The sequence below is a fragment of the Crocodylus siamensis genome, chromosome 4 (assembly GCF_052110815.1).
Source record: "Crocodylus siamensis isolate JL-2025a chromosome 4, ASM5211081v1, whole genome shotgun sequence".
NCBI classification, from domain to species: domain Eukaryota; kingdom Metazoa; phylum Chordata; order Crocodylia; family Crocodylidae; genus Crocodylus; species Crocodylus siamensis.
In genome coordinates, this window is record NC_143398.1 from 231,844,478 (window position 1) to 231,863,825 (window position 19,348).

The following is a 19,348-nucleotide window of genomic DNA, read 5'->3' on the forward strand; positions in this document are numbered from 1 at the left end:
GAGGTTTCTCTCTGCCACCTCATGGCAGGGACACGGACGGATAGGTTTTTCTAGGGGTGGGACAACATTTGAAGCAACCTCCCAACAAACATGGGGCTCTGTGAGGCAGTGCACTGCCATGGGGTGTGGCCTGGGTTGGGGGAGCAACTTTGCCGAGGTGGTGTTGTGTGGGGACCTGGAGTAGTTTGGTAGCCACTGAGGAACTGTCCCTCTTGCCATCTCTACACTCCTGCTTCAGGGTACTTTTCACTCCAGCCAGCCTCCAGCTGTCGCCAATCTCTACATTCAGTTTTAATAATACTGCTGTTCTTATTTGACTTCTGTTTCTCTCCTCTTCATTCTCTGCTTTCTCCTCACTTTCTGCTACTACTTCATTACCTTCTGCCTGTGCATAGCTTTCTTAATTTCAGGATATCCCAAAAATATCCTATGAATTCATAAGGAGAGAATGCTTTATCAAAATGTCCCTGCCTTTGCCATTATGATATCGTATGTTATATTCACTAACCTAGGACTTTGACTAAGGTTGTGCTTTCCTACCTATTTCAGGACTGCGGGTATGTCTCAATAACAATAAAAAGTCAATTTCTTCACATAGCCACCAACTCTGAAGCCGAGCTATTGCCTAAACCATGCAAAGGAAGTTTAGCCAATACTGTAAATACTGAAACGGTCGAATCTGAGTTTTAAGGAAACTTCCTGATTGTGTCCATGTGTAAATGGTACTATTTATGTCCGACAGCGCCCTCACAACTATTTCACTGAAATTCTTTTTCCTATCTTCTTCTTGACTAATGTGACTCCTTCCTTTATGTACTTCCTAAATCCCAAATTACAAACCTCAGTGACTTGTACATATTTGGGAATGTAGCATTCCTTTAAAGTTCAAAAGTCACAAAAAACTACTTGTAATCTTCAAGTTCTCTTGATACACTGATTTCTTGAGCTGTGCAACTTCATCTCTACAAGGTCTGTTCTCTGCAATTGATTCTCTGCGTGCCTTAAATTTACTTCCCAACTTCCTTTTGTCCCCATCTGTATCTCCTTATAGGCACCACATCCAGTGCGCCACCACCATCATTATCTTCGTCATGTTGTTCTTAGCTGCCCTCTTGTCATTTCCCTGTTATGTCAAGCTCCATCATTTTCCCTGGTTTGTTAACCCTTTCTCTAGCTGAGCTAGAAACCCCCGTTCAGAGCACTTTGCCTTCCATAATTTTAGTCCTTTTTCCTGAAATTTGACAAATGGGCCTTTTGTATCACGAGGTACCACATTTACAGTGGACACCCACAACCTGTTGTAAGCTAGATAGAGAGAGGTATTGGGGCTGGTCCTGCTTTGAGCCGGGGGTTGGACGAGATAACTTTCTGAGGTCCCTCCTAACCCTAATTTTCTGTTCTATGAGGTAGTTGATGCCCTTGCCCTTTGCAAGGCCGTTCGTAGTGTCTGACCAAGTTGGTTGCAGCCTATGAAAGCTCACGCCTCTCTCAATGAGTTAGTCTATAAGGTGCCACTCTGTCCAGCTGTAACCTGGAACACTTGTATTTGCATTTATGGCCTACGAGCTATCAGTTTTCTGTGATTTTCTGTGCATATCAAAACAATGTTTAGGGTTTCTTTATAGGATTTAAAAGTATACTGTAGTTTCCTGTGTGCTACATTGGTCTGATCACTTTTTTGTACTAAGTTCTACATGGGAATAATAGTCAGGCATCTGGCAAAGCAACCTGACTGGCAAATATTTCACTTTACATAACTCTTAATTACTCATCACTGTTTTGATAATTTCAGCAAAAGGAGCTGGGAGCCCTCCATGGTGCTAAGCTTCCCCCCAACTTTTGATGAAAACTTTTAACAAAGTATCTATGTAGAAAGAATATATTTCTGAATATTTCAAATGACCATTATTCTATGCAGTTGTGTCATCAGGGAGTCATTTACCAAAAGAAATACTTTGCCTCGCCAGAAATAGAAAAGGTTAACAGCCGTGCTCCCCTCCACCCCTAATAGAGCAAATTTCCATGATACAAACTATCAGCTTGCCCCAGGCCATGAATGTGCCGCCTCCCAAATTACCATCAAGGGAAAGATCCTGGCAGCTGAGCACTCCCTCTCTCTGGGTAGGGGTGCTGAGCTAGGAGGAACTGGCTGCTGACCAGCCCCAGTGGTGCAGCAACCTCAATTAAGCGGCTGCCTGATTCAAGGTAAAGCATCTTGCTCTCAAAGCGGAGAGGAGAGTGCTGAAGAAGAAAAAGGAGGGGAATCCAAGCTTGCCACCTACTTTTCCTAGCAGAAAGACCCTCAACTTCTGTGGATGGGTCTGTGCAGGGCTGGACACAAGCATGGGCAAACCGGCCTGGACAGAAAGGGGCCCTGAAAATGATAATTTAAAAAATTGTTATTCTCACTATCTCTGGTGAAGGGGGGCCTGATGCGAAAAGTTTGCAGGAGTCTAGGTACGCTGCTGGTCCGTGACTCCAGGATCCGACTCAAGTCACCTCAGGAGCCAACCATGAGCAGGGGCAGGGCTCATCCTCCAGTGCAGGGATTGCCCGTGACCGTCCTGGCAACTCTTCCTCCCTCTAATCTGTGCGCGAGAAACTGTAGGCATTGACATCCTGCCCAGGCGTGGAGGTCTGTATACTTCAGCCCCTCTTGCCTCGAGCTTGCCCCTCTATTATCGCTCCTCAGCCTCTTGAAGGCGCAGCTCAAGTGTAGCGGCTTCTTCACCTGGCAGGGCGACTACCACGTATCTGCGTCCAAGAAGGCAGATGTCCTGAACCACCCTGCGGGAGAGATTTTCTTCTGGCGCTCCAGCGCCTTTCACCCTGGTTGCTGGAGTCGGGGAGGCAAAACTCAGGCACATCTAAGACCTGCATGGCGGACGCCCGCCAGAGGTTTTGGAAACATCTGAAGCCCCAGGTGCGGGTGGAGGATGTTTGCCCATAGTAGGGCCCCTTCTGCTTGTGGATTAGTTTGGCCTCATTTGGCCTTGGATGCAGTGATATCTATATATCTATATAGATATATCTATATACAAAATGATCTGAAGCCTCTGGTGGCACACGGACCCCTTCCCCCCCCCCGCCCTTCTCCAAAGCTACACGCGAGAGCATCGTCCTCCACGTGGCCACGGTGGGGGGGGCAGGGGCTGCCCCGGGTTGTCCCTGCAGACAAAGGGAGCCCGGGCTGTCCCCTGCCGCCCCCTCCCCCGGCTGCCGGCGCAGATTTGTCAGAGCCATTCAGTCGAGACGGATGATGATTGCCGCAGATGGGCTGGAGCGGGCGGCCCCGAGCCGCGGCGGCGAGCAGGGGCCGGGGCGGCCGCGCCGGCGGGCGCGGGGCGGCGGCGGGGGCGCGGGGGCCGCCGCGGGCCAGGTAAGCAGGCACCTGCTCCGCGCCACGAGCAGCGGCGGCGGCGGCGGCGGCGGCGGGGGGGCGCGCTGTTGCTACTAGCAACCGCGGCGCCGAATTGCTCCGCATCCCTAAGCGGCTTAATGCTGATGGATGGCTCCGAAATCCCCCTCCCCCCCCCCTTTTTTTTAAAGAGGAGCGAGGCGCGTGTCGCCGCGGCTCGGGATGCTCGGGCATGTCGGTGAATCCCCGCCTCCCCCGGGGTGCGCGGCCCGGGCGGAGTCTCCCTGCGGCCCGGGGCGCTCCGGCTCCGGCGCCCGGGCCCGGCCAGCGGGCTGCTGCTGACCCCGACAGCTCTCCGGAAACAAACTTGCTAAAGAAATCAGTTCCTTGTAGAGCCCAGAAATAGCAATTTCCTTCTCTGGTTCCCCCCCCAACCTCCCCTTATGGGGGAGCTGAGCACTTTCTCACTGCTTTTCAAGCAGAGGAGGACAGCACAGGTAACCGGTGCACTGGGGGGTTGGGGTTTTTTTTGTTTTTTTAGGGGTTGTTTTCTGTCTCTCTGCCTTTTTCCCTGTGTGCCTGTGGGGTTGGTGCGAACAGCGACTGCATCCAGAAACGGTCTGCTTGGCTGAGCCTGGGCAGCGGCGAAACCTGGGCTAGTGACACGTTCAGTTGGTGTTTGTGCACAGCTGGTGCTGGGCAGCTCTCTCCTGCCGTGCAAAGCGTCTCAGAGACTTGAGGTTGCGTGCAGACAGCGTCTTCTGTGTTGTCCTCCGAATCCCGGCGACACGAATGGCCTGACACGACCATGATTTATTTTCCTTTTTTTTTTTTCTTTCCTTTTTCTTCTTTTAGGATGGAGGAAAAGAAATCAGATCAGTGCAGCGTTCTTAGGGGTTTGCCTTGAGCAGGAGCATGATGATGAGCCATGTGATGTTTGCTTTCTATATGACGCTTTCCTAGAGTGAGCCTGTCGACCCTGTTGCTTCAGAGGCGCTGTATTTTCTTTCTCCTTGTCTCGTGCGATTCTGGTAGAAGCAGCCAAACGATTTGGCGCGCTTGTTGCAGTGAAATAGTTTAAAAAATGAATCGGCATGATGCGGCACAAGTGATGTGGTGTGGCTGGAAGGGAAAAAAACTCGGAAGAAAATGAAGTCAAATTTGCCAAAGTTTAAAGTACACAAGGCAGGAAGAGAAAAAAAATAGAGTGCTGAGTGATCAATCACTGTTCCTGTCTGAGAAACTTTCAGTTGTCCCTTCTATAAAGAGCAGTCATAGACCCCCCATCCATTTTTTCGGGGGAGGAGGGAGTTTGCCCATGAAGTGAAGGGTTTACCTGGGAAGTGATGTAAAACCAAAAGTATAATGACCTTGCAGCTTGCTTCAAGGTCCATTTTTTTTTGTAAGCGGCATAAATTCTGGAGGCCTCACAGCTGACACGGTGTTGCTAAACGTAATATTCTGTTTGAAGTTATATTTTAGATAACTGGCTCCCGTAACTGGATATAGTAATACTCACGGCATTGCTGTTGAAATGGTTTACAGGCTATCCAGTTGTAAACTTGTACTGATTTTATTTTTAAGCAGTGCTCATCATTTATCATTAGAAAGTTTGCTATGCTAACTTTTTAACAAGCAAGGTAACAATTCATAGGCAAGGGATTTCAATCTGAGGGGCTGAGTGTGTATATTACTGGATCGCAGATAAGCTATGTAAGTAAACAAGGGCAGCGATCTGTTATTGTGCATGACTGTGGAGCTGTCATGGGACCTTTTCACTAGTTAATAGCAGAAGGCTTCGTGGGAACTGTTTGATCTGCAGGACTTTTGCTTGGCAGTCGTTTACTTAAGATTATTACACTTTGTTTGCAGTCTTGTATTTGCTAGCCATTATTGCATTTTTAGTTCCAGGCTTCCCAGAGTTACAGGTTAGTAGGTCAATAAAAATTACTCAGAGATGCCGGAACTGACCAGTTAAGTTTTTCAACGTAGTTGGGAATAAGCTCGCCAGTACTCAAAACCTGTAGGATTTTTTCCTTGGGATCTTGGTGCAGATTATCAGTAATGAATTGGTGTTGAGATCAACATGTTTCTTGTGACTTGAGTATCTAGAATGCTGCCCCGAATGCTCTCCTTGTTTAAAGGGAAACAAATTGGAGAAATTCAATAATTGTACTTTTGGGGGTGGGGGAGAGGGTGAAGTACTCAGTATTCCTAATTTATTTGCTGAGGCTGAGAGCTAAGAGTCTGAGCTCAGTTCACTTGGTGTCTAGTGGAGCTCCACTGGCTTGACAGTGGTAAAACTGAAATCGCTGTCCTATTTGTGGCGCTGCAAATTTAGATGTTTTCTCTGTATTTGTGACAGTTTACTACACTTGATATGGATTGTAAGGTCACAAAAATGGTGATTCGATAAAGTGCTATATATACCGGGTTTCTGCTTCAGAGCGTTGGGTATTTGAAGGTATCCCAGAATTTGTTTCTGGGCCGTTAGCTATTGAAAGCGACATAGGTAGGTAGGTAGTGCATGCAACTCACTGTGGACTTGACTCTTCAATTCCTTCTCTAGTTGAGTAGTATTTGAGGAATCTCATTGAGTAATGTGATCTCATTTCAGCAAAATATTTACCTGCCTGACATGAATCTGGAAGTTCAAAGGAAGTAGTCATGCCCGTGTCCCTACGTAATCTCAGTGATATACTGATGAGACGTTGAGGAGGGAAAGGAAGCTCCATGTAGATAACCTGGGTGCTGACAGATGCGCAGGTCCTTGCTCTAACTCATGGCACTTTACAGAAAGCGCCACAAGTTAGAGCGACTGTCCCCATCACTCAACAGACATTCTCCTGTTGGGTTTAGGGCGGGGGAGGGAATCAAGCTCCACTTTGGAGCTGATCCAGCAGAGGAGCCTGCCTGCAACCTCTCTTCCCTAGCCCCCCCCACTCCAGCTCCAGTGCTGTCTGCAGGAAGGGGGCAGGGAGCTGGGAGGGAAGGGAGCTGTGGGATGGGGTTTGGCCTGCCTGAGCTAGAAAAGGAAGAGGCTGGGGGGGCAAGGTGAGGGGGACTCCAGTCCACCTGCCCCCCACTCCAGCTCAGGCTGGGCAAACCCCAGCCCACAGTTCTCTCCCCCTTCCTTCCTTCAGGCAGCCCTGGGAGCTGGACTGGGCAGCCCAGCCCTGATCACGTGAGGGGGTGACAGAAGTTCCCTAAGGTGCTCCACTTCAGAGCGCTTTCAACTGATCCCTCATTAGATGAGGGTTAATTTTTCACGTGATCGGCCACTTTTAACGTGCTCTGCTGCCGTGTACTTCTGTCATAGTATGTTGGTAGACTGCTCTAAGGGGGCTGATGGTGCAACACATGTCACTTCTGTCCGCACCCTTTGACAGCAAACTGGAAAAAAAAAGCTTTTGGATGATTTAGTGTCTCCTTTGTGTGGTTATTGCTGGACCATCTTTCTAAGAATAACATTGTGGCTGTTCTTGGCCTCAGAAGTATATCTTTCCCTCTTGCATCCCAAACACTGGGGTTGGGCATCCCCCTGGGGTGTGTGGCCCCCATTGGCGAGTCCCATACAGCCTGTAGTTGCTTAGTTGGACAACCCTGCCCTCTGCTAATGAATTGCTTGTTAAGGCCCTAGTCCTGCAAATCTTTATGTGCATGACTGACTGAATTGCTGCCTCCTTGAAATCACTGGGCTACTCACAGCAGTAAAGAACCTGTGGGATATTTTCAGGACAGGGGCTTTAATGACAAGCTACTTAGGAAAGGGAGTAGAAGGCTATTCCCCTCCCCCACCTTTGTTGTCGTTATCTTCAAGGACTCCCCCAGTTATCTACTATTAGTTTGACCCTGGTTAAAATCTAATCCGTGTAATCCAACAGTTTTAGCATGGGAAGGGTTGTAAAGCAAATATGGTTTCTATTGCTAATTCCCTACCTTGCTGTGATTATTATGGAGGTTTGAGACCACAGCTCTTACCAAGACATCGGCCACATGTTGCACTGGAACGAGGCTGAGGGATTTGCTCAGACACTCTTTGCCTTCTCTTCTTTCTAGTTCTGGAGCTGTTGCTGATCAGGAAGTAATTTTGAAGATGGTCTGCAAAGGAAAGCCTGCTTCTGTCTTTCATGGCTGAAAGTATTATAAAGAGACACTTTTGCCTGTTCTAACTTAAAATTTAGGTCGGTACTTATGTACTCTGATTGCCTCTAGCAGTGGCTGAAGGACTAGTAGAATTAAGTTGTCAGAGAAGTTTTGAAAACAAAATCAGAACAAGTGAAACCTGATTTTAAAAAATCAGACAAGTGAAAATGTTTTTTGGTAATACATTTAATTTGAGTGCATTTGAGAAAAGTTCTGTGCTGTTGCCAACAACTCCTATGATGTCCTTAGTGTTTTTCTTAATGTCCTAGCGCCAGGCATCATTTGCTTATGCAAGAATCACTTTTAAAAAGTGAATTCTGAAAGTTTGAGCTCCCCAGTCTTGCAGGGAAAATCTTGAGAACAAAAAGTCAGTCTCAAAAACTGGTCAAGTTTGTATTAAAAGGTGGGAAAGAGGGATGGGAGAATGGCAAAAAAAAAAAATCAGTTCTTGGGTTGGGTAATGTTGGAGTTCTGTTGTTGTTGTTAAAACTTCCTTACTTCCACCTCTCTTCTTATGGATTGTGTGTTCACAGTTTCATCAAAATAAAAAAAGATCCTACTATAAAAAGAGGCAGCCTCAGACTCAACCTACCTTAGACAGAGCAGGAAAAAGCAAAACAAAACAAGACGGAGAGAGAAGAATAATTGTTAAAAGTGGGAGAACCAGAACAAACTTCCAGGATTTTATGATGTCATAAAGAAGCAAAAAGGCATTGCCTCTTTTTCTCTTCTTTTCTAGGTTGCTTTTAAACTGTGTAATACCAAACTATCTCAGCCAAGTTAAATGCCTGCCAATTGGTTTCCCTACATCTTTGTTCAGTGTTATAATAGTTGTCCTTGTATTGTTTATAATATCCCTTTTGATAGAATCTCAGATCCTGTTGGCCTTTGTTGCCCTAAATGGACAATGCATTCATCTCATTAAGCTAACTTTTTTATATCTCAGAAGACTCTCAGTGACAGTACATTCCTGGCCTTTGTCCAGTAATGTATATTGTTCTCTGTGACATGAAAGGAAGAAAAAAATCACTTCCTTTTCCCAAGAGGAACGTTACCAGCCATTGGATATACTACTGTACTCTTGCGCTTATTTTTTTCCTGAAGATGAGCTATGTTGCTTATAACAATTCTGTTGTCATTGGCGAATATTAAAGCTGTAGGCACAGTCCTGGGCCAGGTCATTTCAAAGCTAATTGAAATGCAATGTATACATAACTTTCCCAGTACTTATTTTTCTCTACTTTCAAGCTGTTGCCTATAGGTTATGCCCAGTGTACAAGTTTACATACGGTATGCTGGCCAGACAAAGAATTAGAAGCCAAACTTGTACTTTCTTAAACTACTGATGACCTCGCTGACATCAGTAGTTTTGCTTGCACATACGTTTTCTTTCTCTCTTTGCTATGTTGTGGTTCACTGAAGGCACAGTGGAATGTGACATCATAAATACTGTAAGTCTTATTGAAATCCATGGTATGTGTTTAATGTACGTTGCCATACGTAACGGTGCATAGAATGTCATATTTGTAGAGTCTGATCCAAAACCGGTGGAGTAATTTAGTTTTCCCATTAACTTTGGAGTTGTTCCAAAGTAACTCTTTGAGTCACACTGAACATGCATTGTCTGACCTTGTGTCTCATACCAGTTTTATATTCCTGCAACTCCACTCTAGTGATTTTTTTCCCTCGTTTTCTGTTGAACATCTAATCAGAATCATGCCTAGTTGATGGGATTGTTGCATGCCAACATACAAGCAGATTAGTGTATGGTTAAATTATAAATAGTGTGTATAATAATACAGGGGAATGCAGGGATTGCCTCCAATTTTTGCTCTTAGATGAAGGATTTGAAGTTCATGAAGCAGAGCCCTCTGTTAGCATAAACAGTCTTTTTGGGTGCTTTTTCTTTTGCTTGGCATCAGATATCAACTTCCAAATCTCTGTCAGTAGGCATGTTGACACGTTCATTAATGTATGGTGGTTACTGCACATTCAGATTAGTACCTGTAATAATGGGTACTAACCGAACGTGCATTAACTGGTGCTACTGCGTAGTAGCATGGGCGCACAGGTTTTTTTTTTATGCTAATGCTCAGTAGACTAATTCTACCGCGCATTAGCGTGTTAGCATGGCTTTTGCCATGACATGCTAAGGTGCAGTAGAATCAGTCTACCGTGCACTTAGGGTCTTGTGTAGACGTCCCCACTATTTGGTATTATCAATCAATGTGTGGATTCCATCTACCCTGTCTGGGCATTTGTAAAGATTGCAGCTTTTGATGAAGTGCTGTGCTGTTTGTTGGATACCACATTCATGCAGAGGGCTGTCCAAGATGTTCATTTTGTGAAGTGTTGTTCTGAAGCATCCATATCCAGATCTCAGTCTGTTCTGCTTAATCCATACTTCTCTGTCAAGGTCATGTCCAATGGGGGACTTATTTGGTGTTGATATAAATGCTGTAGGAATAGGTGTGACCTTTTCCAGTGGTTGGCCCACTCTGTTGCTGCCCATAGGTTTGATTCAGCTTCCCCAGTCTCTTCCAGGATCTTGTAGGCTTCATGTACAAACGGTTTATGACTTCTAAGCCTCTTAAGCCTCCATCTGTTTGCATCTTCAGTTAACAGTTGATGAAGCTGGTGATTTTCATCATCTCTTGTCTCTATTGCTAGTAATGGTGTTTGGGTCTGTCTTATATCATTTGGTCCAATGCCTGAGAGTACAGGGAGTACATCTGTGTGCGTAGGTTGTGCAGCCTGTTATGAGCTCAGTGCACCATGAAGTACAGTGTTGATCTTTTTAGAGTGACAAATTCTGGACCATACAGGAGCAAAGTATTTTGCTGGGGGAGTGACTACCTTCTTGTGGTGCTGCCTGTGAGTAGCTGCAAAGCAAATTTAAAAGTCCCTACCAAGGCAATTGGACTTTCTATTTTTGTTTTTCCAGTTTCAATACAGTATACTTTCCAATTTTGATATACTAACTACAGGATGAGCTAAAGGAAGCCCTCTTATTTACAAAGGGAAAGCTAGACCGTTCTTCAGCTTAATATTGGAAGATATACCTAGCTCAAGCAAACAGTACTGTGGATGGTTACAAAGAGGTCACAGTTTAGAACCCAGTTGCTACTGCTGGCAAAATAATAGCTACCAACAGAAATTAAATTTTACTGTGCTCATGTACAATTCTGTTCAGTTGGGGTAATTAATTTGAACTTGGGCAGAAGGCAGGGCAGGTTGGCACCTTAGGCCACAAACAAATCTTGCATTGGTCCTGGAAGAAACCATTTCATCTTAGGACAAAATGCAGTTGTTCAGGTGTCCATGTTCATTGTCCTGGGACAAGCTTTACAAAGGTTCATGGGAAAACAAGTGCTAACAGCTTGTCCTGGGGTACCGTGAAGTGCATCTTAATGGTTGTTAGAGGATTGCATCTTCGAATAAATGGCAAAAAGCATCAGTGCATTCAGCCGCTTGCTAAATCCTAACTGGAAGGGCAGTGTATACACACCAATCCCAGGATATTTGTTTCAGGACAAACATGGGGACAGCTTGTCCCAGGACAAATGCAACATCTATTCTTGCGTTATGCTGTCATACTTATATCAATATTCACATTTGTCAAAGTAAATTCACATGTTTATTGGCAGTTGACTAGGGGTCCTACTCAAGGGCTTCATTGTACTAGCCCTGAACAAAAAAGTGTTTGCTGCACAGAGCTAAAAATGTAAGTGCAAGATGAGACAAAAAATGCATAGAATAATGTGGACAAATTCATTCATGAAAGCAGAGAAATGTGGTTGACCAGCTTTAGAGCTGGGTGAAAGTCAGATGTTCTGTCCTGTGACAAATTCCAGATTCTTAAAAAAAACAAAACGAAAAAACTATTTTGGAACAAAGACTGACGATGTCAAAATATTCTGTGGAAAGGGAGAAAATGTGGAAAATTATAGGCGGCGAGGAAAGAGAGTCAGGAATCAAGGATTAGAAGACAGAAAAAAATAGAAAAAGTTGGCCAAGAGGGCAGGTGTAGATTCAGCCGAGTCTGAGAAATACTGTATGTCAAGGGAGATTGCAAAACAGATTGAGGAGAGAGAAACATTGTCATAGAGGACATCATTCTAGCCATGAGATATGCCAGACATGTTCTACAGCACAAGAGCAGGAATGAAGAAAGTGGCTATTGGGATGAGTCAGGATTAGGGGATTGATTGGGTGGAATATGTGCTGAGATGCAGGCAAACTAGCAACTTCCCCACCCCATGCCTTTTTTATGGGAAGTGGAATCATTTTGCATTAAATCAACATTTCAAACTTCAGGGTTTCTTATTCAGAAATATTTCTTACTGTATAACCATGGTGTCAAACTGAAACCTGTTGGCAGAGCGTATTCCCTGCTTTACAGACACCTGAGGGCCATACCCATAATCTCTCACCCTGACCAAGCCCAGCTAGGTGTGCAACATCACTCGCATTTGTGCTTTCATCAGTTGCTACTGAAAAAGTCTTCACCTTGTTCTGGAGTTGACTGCAAATTATCAGATTAGTTAGATCTGTTGGCTAATATTTCCCAGGGCTTGCTGCTTCTCTGGCCACATCTGCAGCCTTTATCATACACTTTAAGAATTTTTCCCTTAGCAAAGAGTTGTGAAGAAGTGGCAGTTCCTTGAGAACGGACATGGGTATGTCTCACTGCTCTGTTACCTGGGTGGGTGGTTGTGTGCAGAGAAATTGTTGCTTTTTCAAAGACTGTTCTAATATGCTTAGTTTGTCTTCACACAGCTTCCTAGGAAACTTTGATGCCACAGCCTGACTCATAATTAGGGAGCTACCAAAATTGCAATTTCGTGGATTTCATGGAAATGAAGGGAAAGAGCAAGCAGACACTGGGGGTGAGCTAAGAGGCTCTGGTGTCAGTCAACTAGTCAAGAATAGTATTGGCTGATACGGAGTAGTGAAGGAGAATGAGGCCACCTCCAACTCTTTTTCAACATTAAACTCATGCAGGGAACTGAAAATGTCAACAGGCAATTTCAGGAAAGCTCAGCAGGCCAGATGACCCACTTCCACCGGCCTGGCGTTTGACTCCCTGGTATAAAAGCATGTTCCATATGAAACAAATACAGGAATAATGGGGCTTGGGGGAATCTTGAGGGTCTTCTTGCTCAAATTCTACACGTTGCACCTAAGTTATTTTAGACGGAGGCGTAACTACCCTGGGTGGCAGCAGCATGCAGTGCAGTAGTAATAATTGCTGCTAGGGGAGATATCACCTCTTTTGTCTTTAACATGCATGTCAAGTGGACAAAAAAAATCCATCACTTTATTTCCCTCTGTCCCCCCCCAAGTGGCTAAATAAATGAGGTGATACCTTCTTCCTCTGTGAACCACCAGCCACTACTCCTGCACCAGTGCTGCTGCTCTACCTTTAGTGAGGAGGGCAGAATAGGAATAGGGGTGAGGTGGGGGACACACACACAAGGGTGAGGTCCCTTCCCCTTCCAGTGCCCCACATTGAGTATTTCTGTTGTTGCAACATGAAATAGTTTTGGCTTGTTTTTAACAGCTTTGTATTGCTGACCCATGTTGAGATTGGGCTCCATCAGAACATCTTTCTTGGCAGCGCTACTGGAAATCCAGTTATCCCCAGTTCCACATTTGTACATGTGTCTTTATGCACAGCCAACTGAAACTCTGTTGCCCAGTTCCCCAGTTTATCAGAATTTCTTTCAGTTTTGTCCTCCAAAGTGTTTGCAGCCTCTCCCACGTCTGTGTCATCTGAAAATAGGTTCAATGTACTCTCCATCATCTGCATCATTTAATAAAAATGTTAAACAGCTCAGACACCCAGACAGACCCCTGTGGAACTGCATTTGAGACCTCCTGCCAGTCTGACATTGATCCGATAATAGCTACTCATCTCTTGCAGTTATTAAACCAATTATGTATCCATGTAATGGTAATTCATTCTACCCCACACTTCTCCAAAGCATTGGATGTCTGGCGTTGGCTGCAACTAGATGTGGGAGTTGGGGTGGGCTGGTGCTCCTAATGGTGCTGAAAACCTTTCAGTTGTCTAGATACTGGGTTTAGCTTGTGTGTGTGTTTGTTTGTTTGGACTGATTTTTTTTTTTTTTGCCTTTCTTTATAAGCCTACACTCATCTGAGCATATTTTTAACCTAAGCAATTTCCTGGCACTGCAGTGTCAAGTCATTAGTAGCGCCCTTGTCCTCTTGCCATTTGTTTGTGGTTTGGTTTTTCATGGGGTGCTTTGTGACCGTGGTATATGGTAATGTTCTTGTAGACGTTGAGTGATTTGATATTGCCTTCAAATGTAAGATACCAGCCCAATTAAATTGGGAGGCTTGCAGTCCTGTGTTCTTCAGCTTGTTTTGGGGGAGTGGCATATAGTACTGTCAAAAGCCCGTGTCACCACGTTCCCTTTATCCACCAAGCCAGCTCACTCTTTTCTGCCCTTCTATCCCTTTCCCCTGCCCCCCAAAAATTCAAATTGGTTTGGCATGATTCTTGGCCACCTCATTATCCTCCCAGTTATACTCCAACTTAAAGACACAGGAAATTACTAGGAAGAAGTTGTAAAAAGTTGTATCATTTGACTGGCTGGTCTATAATTCCCTGTTTTTCCTCTACCCCCACCTCCCCCCCCGGGTCTCTCTCTCTCTCTCGCGATGTATGGTGTTATCTCTTCTGGGACCTCATCGGTCCTCCAAGGGTAGGGACAGAAGTTTCACATAAATTGGTTTAAGTGATCAGAAACTGGTTTAAACCTGCAACAGAACAGAAGCTCCGTCCACATAAACCGGTTTCAAAATGTCTGAAGCTAGGTTAAGATAAACCTGTTTGAATCAGACTTAACTGATTTAGGGCAACCTGGTTTAAGAAACTTCTGTCCCAGACCCCTTCTTGGTTCAAGTTAAATTACACTCCCCCAGCATCCCAGAATGCTTTCCAGCCCTGGGCTGAGCTGTGCTGTCTGCTCCAGAGAGTAGGACTGGCCCCACCGCTCTGCTCCCTAGCTGCAGCAGTGAGGGCTGGCTGATGGGGGCGGGGGGGATGGGACAAGTCCAGCTAGGGATGCAGCCCAGTCTACAGGGTGAAGATCGTCCCCCACCCCATGGCAAACCCCAGCTGGGGTCTGGGGCCAGGTAGGGGGGTTAAACACCCCTTCCCCCACTCAAACTTACTGCTGGCTGCAACTGTGGACTACAAATCCCAGAGGCACCTGGAAACAGAAAGAGGAAGTGATGAGCAACCTTGCTGAACCCTGCTGCTGTGATTCTGGACTGCAAATCCCAGAGACTTTGGGGGCAGCAAGAAGAGGAAGTGAACACAGCCAAAGAGGCGTGCTTCAGCACTGCCCCGGCTTCTGGCTGCATTTCCTGAATCAAAGGTAAACGTCTGTTTCAGTTTAATTTCTGCAGGTTAGACTAACCTGCAAAGAATGAATTGATTCAGCCTCGGGCTTTTTGACTGTCTATACTTAGCCCAAAAGTGAACATTTTTTGCTAGTGGTTCTGAGATCATTCTGACTTGAACTCATTTACATGAGTTAAAAGTTCTCTGGGCCCTTCTCTACTTTTCATGATCTGAATCCTTTCTTTTTTTTACACTAATTTTACTATTGTAATTATTAATTGCAGTACTAAAGTACCTGACAGACTTTATGGAGTTATTGGGCTCTTTCTCTCTTTCTCAGGTTAAACAAAACATTAGTTGCACTTATGTTTTGGTTGGATGGTTTGCTAATAATTTTATTTATTTTATTTTTGGAGAGTGGGAATGTTCTGTTATCACTCTGGTAGAAAGCATTACTTAAATATAGTCATGTTCTGGCTTCATCTGATGTTAATGCTTTCTCTTGTCCCAGGGAACATTGGTCCCAGCTCAGACATACTGTATCCAAGCTTTGTGATCTGCACTTCCTTTTGAAGTGCCAATGTCAACATTTTGTCTTTAAAGTAATTCGGAGTATGGTCTATTAATTGCTTTGAATGTTAGGAAAGCCTGATATCTGAAGCTGAGTGGGAACCAGCAAAGATACTCAACTATGGGCTGATACACTAAAGGTAGTCCAGACCAGTGGTGACAAACATATGGCTGGCTCATGACCTGCTTGTGGGCCAGATGCAGTCTGCAGAGCCACTCCATCCAGCCTGCTGGCAGACTAGAAGAATGTGGGGGCATGGCCAGTGGTGGATGTGGCCTGCTGCAGAATCTGGGGCCCCAGCGAACATGACCTCCTGTGCAAGGGGGGGAGTGAGGGCAGTACAAACACAGTTGCCCTTCAGCTGCCTGGCCACTGCCACTTGTCCCACTGCTGTGGCAGGGCCTGCTGCTGCTGCAATGACCACCCCATGCCCTAGGCTAGATGTGGCCTGCAAGGAGCCCTGTGGGCTGGACCAGTTTGGGGCCCCGGGTGAGTTTGACCCCTCTGGCCTAAACCGTAACAGCAGCACAAGAGTTACTATTAGCTCTGCGTGCGTGTGAACACACAGCAACACTAAGAAAAATCAAAGACGTTTTGACTGACATGAGCATGGAGCTGTGCTCCAAGAACAACTTCAGTCTGAGAAATTCCAAATATAGTATTGTAAATTCCAGACCTTTTCTGTTTGATAGCTTTTCAAAGAATGCTGCTGAAGTTTCTTTTGAGGAAGTTAAGAATTAAAAAAGGAAAACAAATTAACCCATGACCAAATTCTGCTTTTAGTTAAACAGTTGCAGCTAGTTTCATTGCTCCGATGAAGAATCTATAGATTCAAATTCTGTTTCCCGCTCCCCCCAATACATTTTAAAAGATAAAAGTATAGGTCTGATGTTATTAGATCAAATCTGGCTTATAGTCGAATCAATGCAAAGCCCCCCATTTTTTACCATCTGGATTAGACTGTATTGTGTGCTCAGCTTAGTATAAAGTAAACAACACTATACTGATTATCTTTTTGTAACATAACGATATCTTGCAAGCTTACACTGATAAATCTAGGAAAAGATAGGTGTTATCTTACAAGAAGACATAACTGTCAGGCTCAAAATATCATTAGTAGTGCCAATAAATTACATTAATCATGTTAAGAAATCTCTTTTTGCATGGCCTAGGATGAGACAGAAACTTTCATATATAAATTCTATAAATAACATTTCCACTTTGTGTGTGTCTTGTGGTTATGTTGTTATTGTTGTTATTTTTAAGACTTTTCTGTAGCAGTGTTTAACAAACTTAGAGCCAGATCCTGCTAATGTGAATAGCCATAAGACTGTATGAGAGGTAAACAGGATTTGTTTCACGAGTTTGTCTAACACACTTTAGGGATCAGCACCAACTGTTTTTCCTCCCCTTCTCCCCCGCCCCAAACTCAAACTAGTAAAAGAACTCTGCTTAAAAAGTCATTTCTCTGAATTTCTGTTTTTAATATGTGCTGCAACTAAGTACACATTTCTGAGATGCTACATCAGATATTTAATGAAGGCCCTAGACATGGAATTAGTTTATAAATAACCAGGGAAAACACATTCAGTAGCAGCGTCTTTAGCAAAGTCGGCTGTCGTGTTCACCTCTTTTGTGTTGAGGAGGAGGCTTCATAGAAACTCAGGTTTAAAAATGACGTAATGATAGGAAGTCCACTTGGAAGTTCACTGACGGTCATAGATAAGTTTATGAAAAGCTAGACTGATTTGGCTGGACAATGCTATGTGGACTTTTGTCATGGTCTCAATAGCTGCAATCTGAAAGCAGCTGGGAATCAATACAGAGGCTCTCCAATCAGCAGTTTCTTAGTAGTTGTCCCGATTTACAGGAAGGGGTGAGCTTAATTCCCAGACCTGGATCATTTAATAGGGCTAATTTGGTCAGTGGTCCTGAGCAAAGGAGTTAGGGGTCTGAGTCTTTGCTCACATAAAGTAATATAAAAATTCCCATTGACCTAATGGAATAAACATACTGTATTTGCCTGAATCCAAGACGATTTCAAATTTAAGATGACCCCTCCAATAATTAGATTCTATAATTCTATACATGAAAAATTTATAAATTTTTCATACTTTTCCAGGTATAGAATCTAATCAGAGAGTTCACCCCACTACAAACTTCTATAGTGGGGAAAGCAGAGGCTAGGAGGTCAGGCTGCTGGGAGTCGGGGGTAGGTGGCCCTTTTACCCTTTGTCCTCCACTGTTCCTCACAGCATCTTCCCCCTTTTCCCCCTTAATATGAGGCTTGGGACTGGAGTCAAAGCCACAGCAGCTGTTTCCTTCCCCCGACCAACTTCCCGCCGTGTACTTGAATCCAAGATGAGTAGATTTTTTCCCATGCTGAATGTGGAAAAGGACCTCATCTTGTACTGGAATAAATACAATAACATGTTGTGAGCCACTGTTTTATAATGGATTGGTATTTAATCAGCATGACTGCCATGGACTAAATAGGGCTATGCCAATTTATGCCTGCTGAGTAACTAGCCTGTATGCTCAATTTTTTTGTATCACAGTTCATTTTTCAAGTAACAAAAAAACCCCTAACCCACATGGTAATCAACTTCTCTGTGACACCAGGATGGTGGCATTTTAAACATTGTGAAGTCAGATCCCCCACCCTGCATGTTGCCATCACAGTCCATCAGCTCAAGTCAGTTTTTGGATTCTATATGTATCAAACACAAGATCCATATTTTGATCACATAGGTCACTTCTCAATTTTTCTGTGTCAGATAGAAATATATATATGTTAGACCTAACCTGTTCTTGGCAATATGGTAAATCAGCTGTGATGTACACGAGGTCTCTTCAGTGCACCATGATGGCATATACTGAATTTACTTTTTCCCTATAGAGCATGAATGAGGAAAAACCTTGTCTTATGTTCAAGTATAGGCCAGGCAAGCAGCTGCTGTGGCTCTGGATGGAGCCAGGGTGGACCATGTGGCAAGGTATGGGGTGAGGGAAGCGTAGTGGAAGATGGTGCGCGGTGCAGGGGTGAGCATAGGGAAGGGGTCACATGGGGCAGAGTCATGGGGACAGAGATGCATGGGGAAGGGACAGGTGGTGCAGGGTAAGCACAGGAAAGGGATGCACAGAGCAGGGACAAGTGGCAGGGGACTTTTGTACTGTGGGAAAGGGGGTTGAGATGGGATGGGCGAACAGGCTGCCCCTGAGGTGGTTGTTTCTGCACAAGTGTCTCTACGTAGCCATTTCAGCTTTCCAAATAAACAGCAGTGTCTATACCATTTTTATGGATCTTGTATGCCAGGGACTGTATTTCCTGTTGTCCATATTGAGCCATTAGGGCAGCGGAAAAGTTACCCCATTACAGAAGTTGCCTGAGGGCTTCTGGACGGGGACAAGCACAGAGGCCAAGTGGTGGTGGTGGTGGTGTGGAGGGGAGGGATGACTAGGGATATGGGGAAGGTTCCCTGCCTTCCAGTTGCTGTTTTCCCTGTGGCAGTGGTGTAGGGGATGAATTTAAGAAGATCCTCCAACAGCTATATTCTAGACATGGAAGATTCTAATGTATAGTTTTTCATGTCTAGAATATAAATGTTGTGGGTGAGAGTCTTCTTAAAGTCAAAGTCATCTTGGATTTGGGTTAATACGATATTTAAAAAAACTGTCAATGTTGGCTTGTTTTGGGGTTGGGTTTTTTTAAAATAATGATTTAGGACCAGATCCTGAAAGAAGCTTTATGCCCTCAATTGCCATTGATTCCTTGGGGATTGATTGCACTCAACACCTAGCATGGATCATTTGTTGGTTGGTAGATTTGAGTTTTGATGAATGTAGGCTGGATCCTGCAAGGCTGTCTTTTGTGAGTCGTCCCAACAAAGCTATTTAG

At 44.7% G+C, this 19,348-nt stretch overlaps 1 protein-coding gene across 5 annotated transcripts in view; it reads left to right on the forward strand.

Moving 5' to 3' along the window:
• NCKAP5 (NCK associated protein 5) overlaps positions 1-19,348 on the forward strand; it is a 702,047-nt gene that overhangs the window by 238,523 nt on the left and 444,176 nt on the right. For 2 of the 5 annotated variants that reach the window (XM_090045883.1, XM_090045884.1), the window contains exon 1: positions 3,181-3,379. The exons of 1 other annotated variant lie outside the window; for it this stretch is intronic. In XM_090045883.1, the coding sequence (XP_089902009.1) occupies positions 3,273-3,379 (107 nt within the window). In that variant the 5' untranslated portion in view covers positions 3,181-3,272. Of the gene's footprint in view, positions 1-3,178; positions 3,380-3,626; positions 3,856-19,348 lie in introns of those variants that run through there. 2 more of the 5 variants (XM_090045887.1, XM_090045886.1) reach the window with 2 other exon arrangements.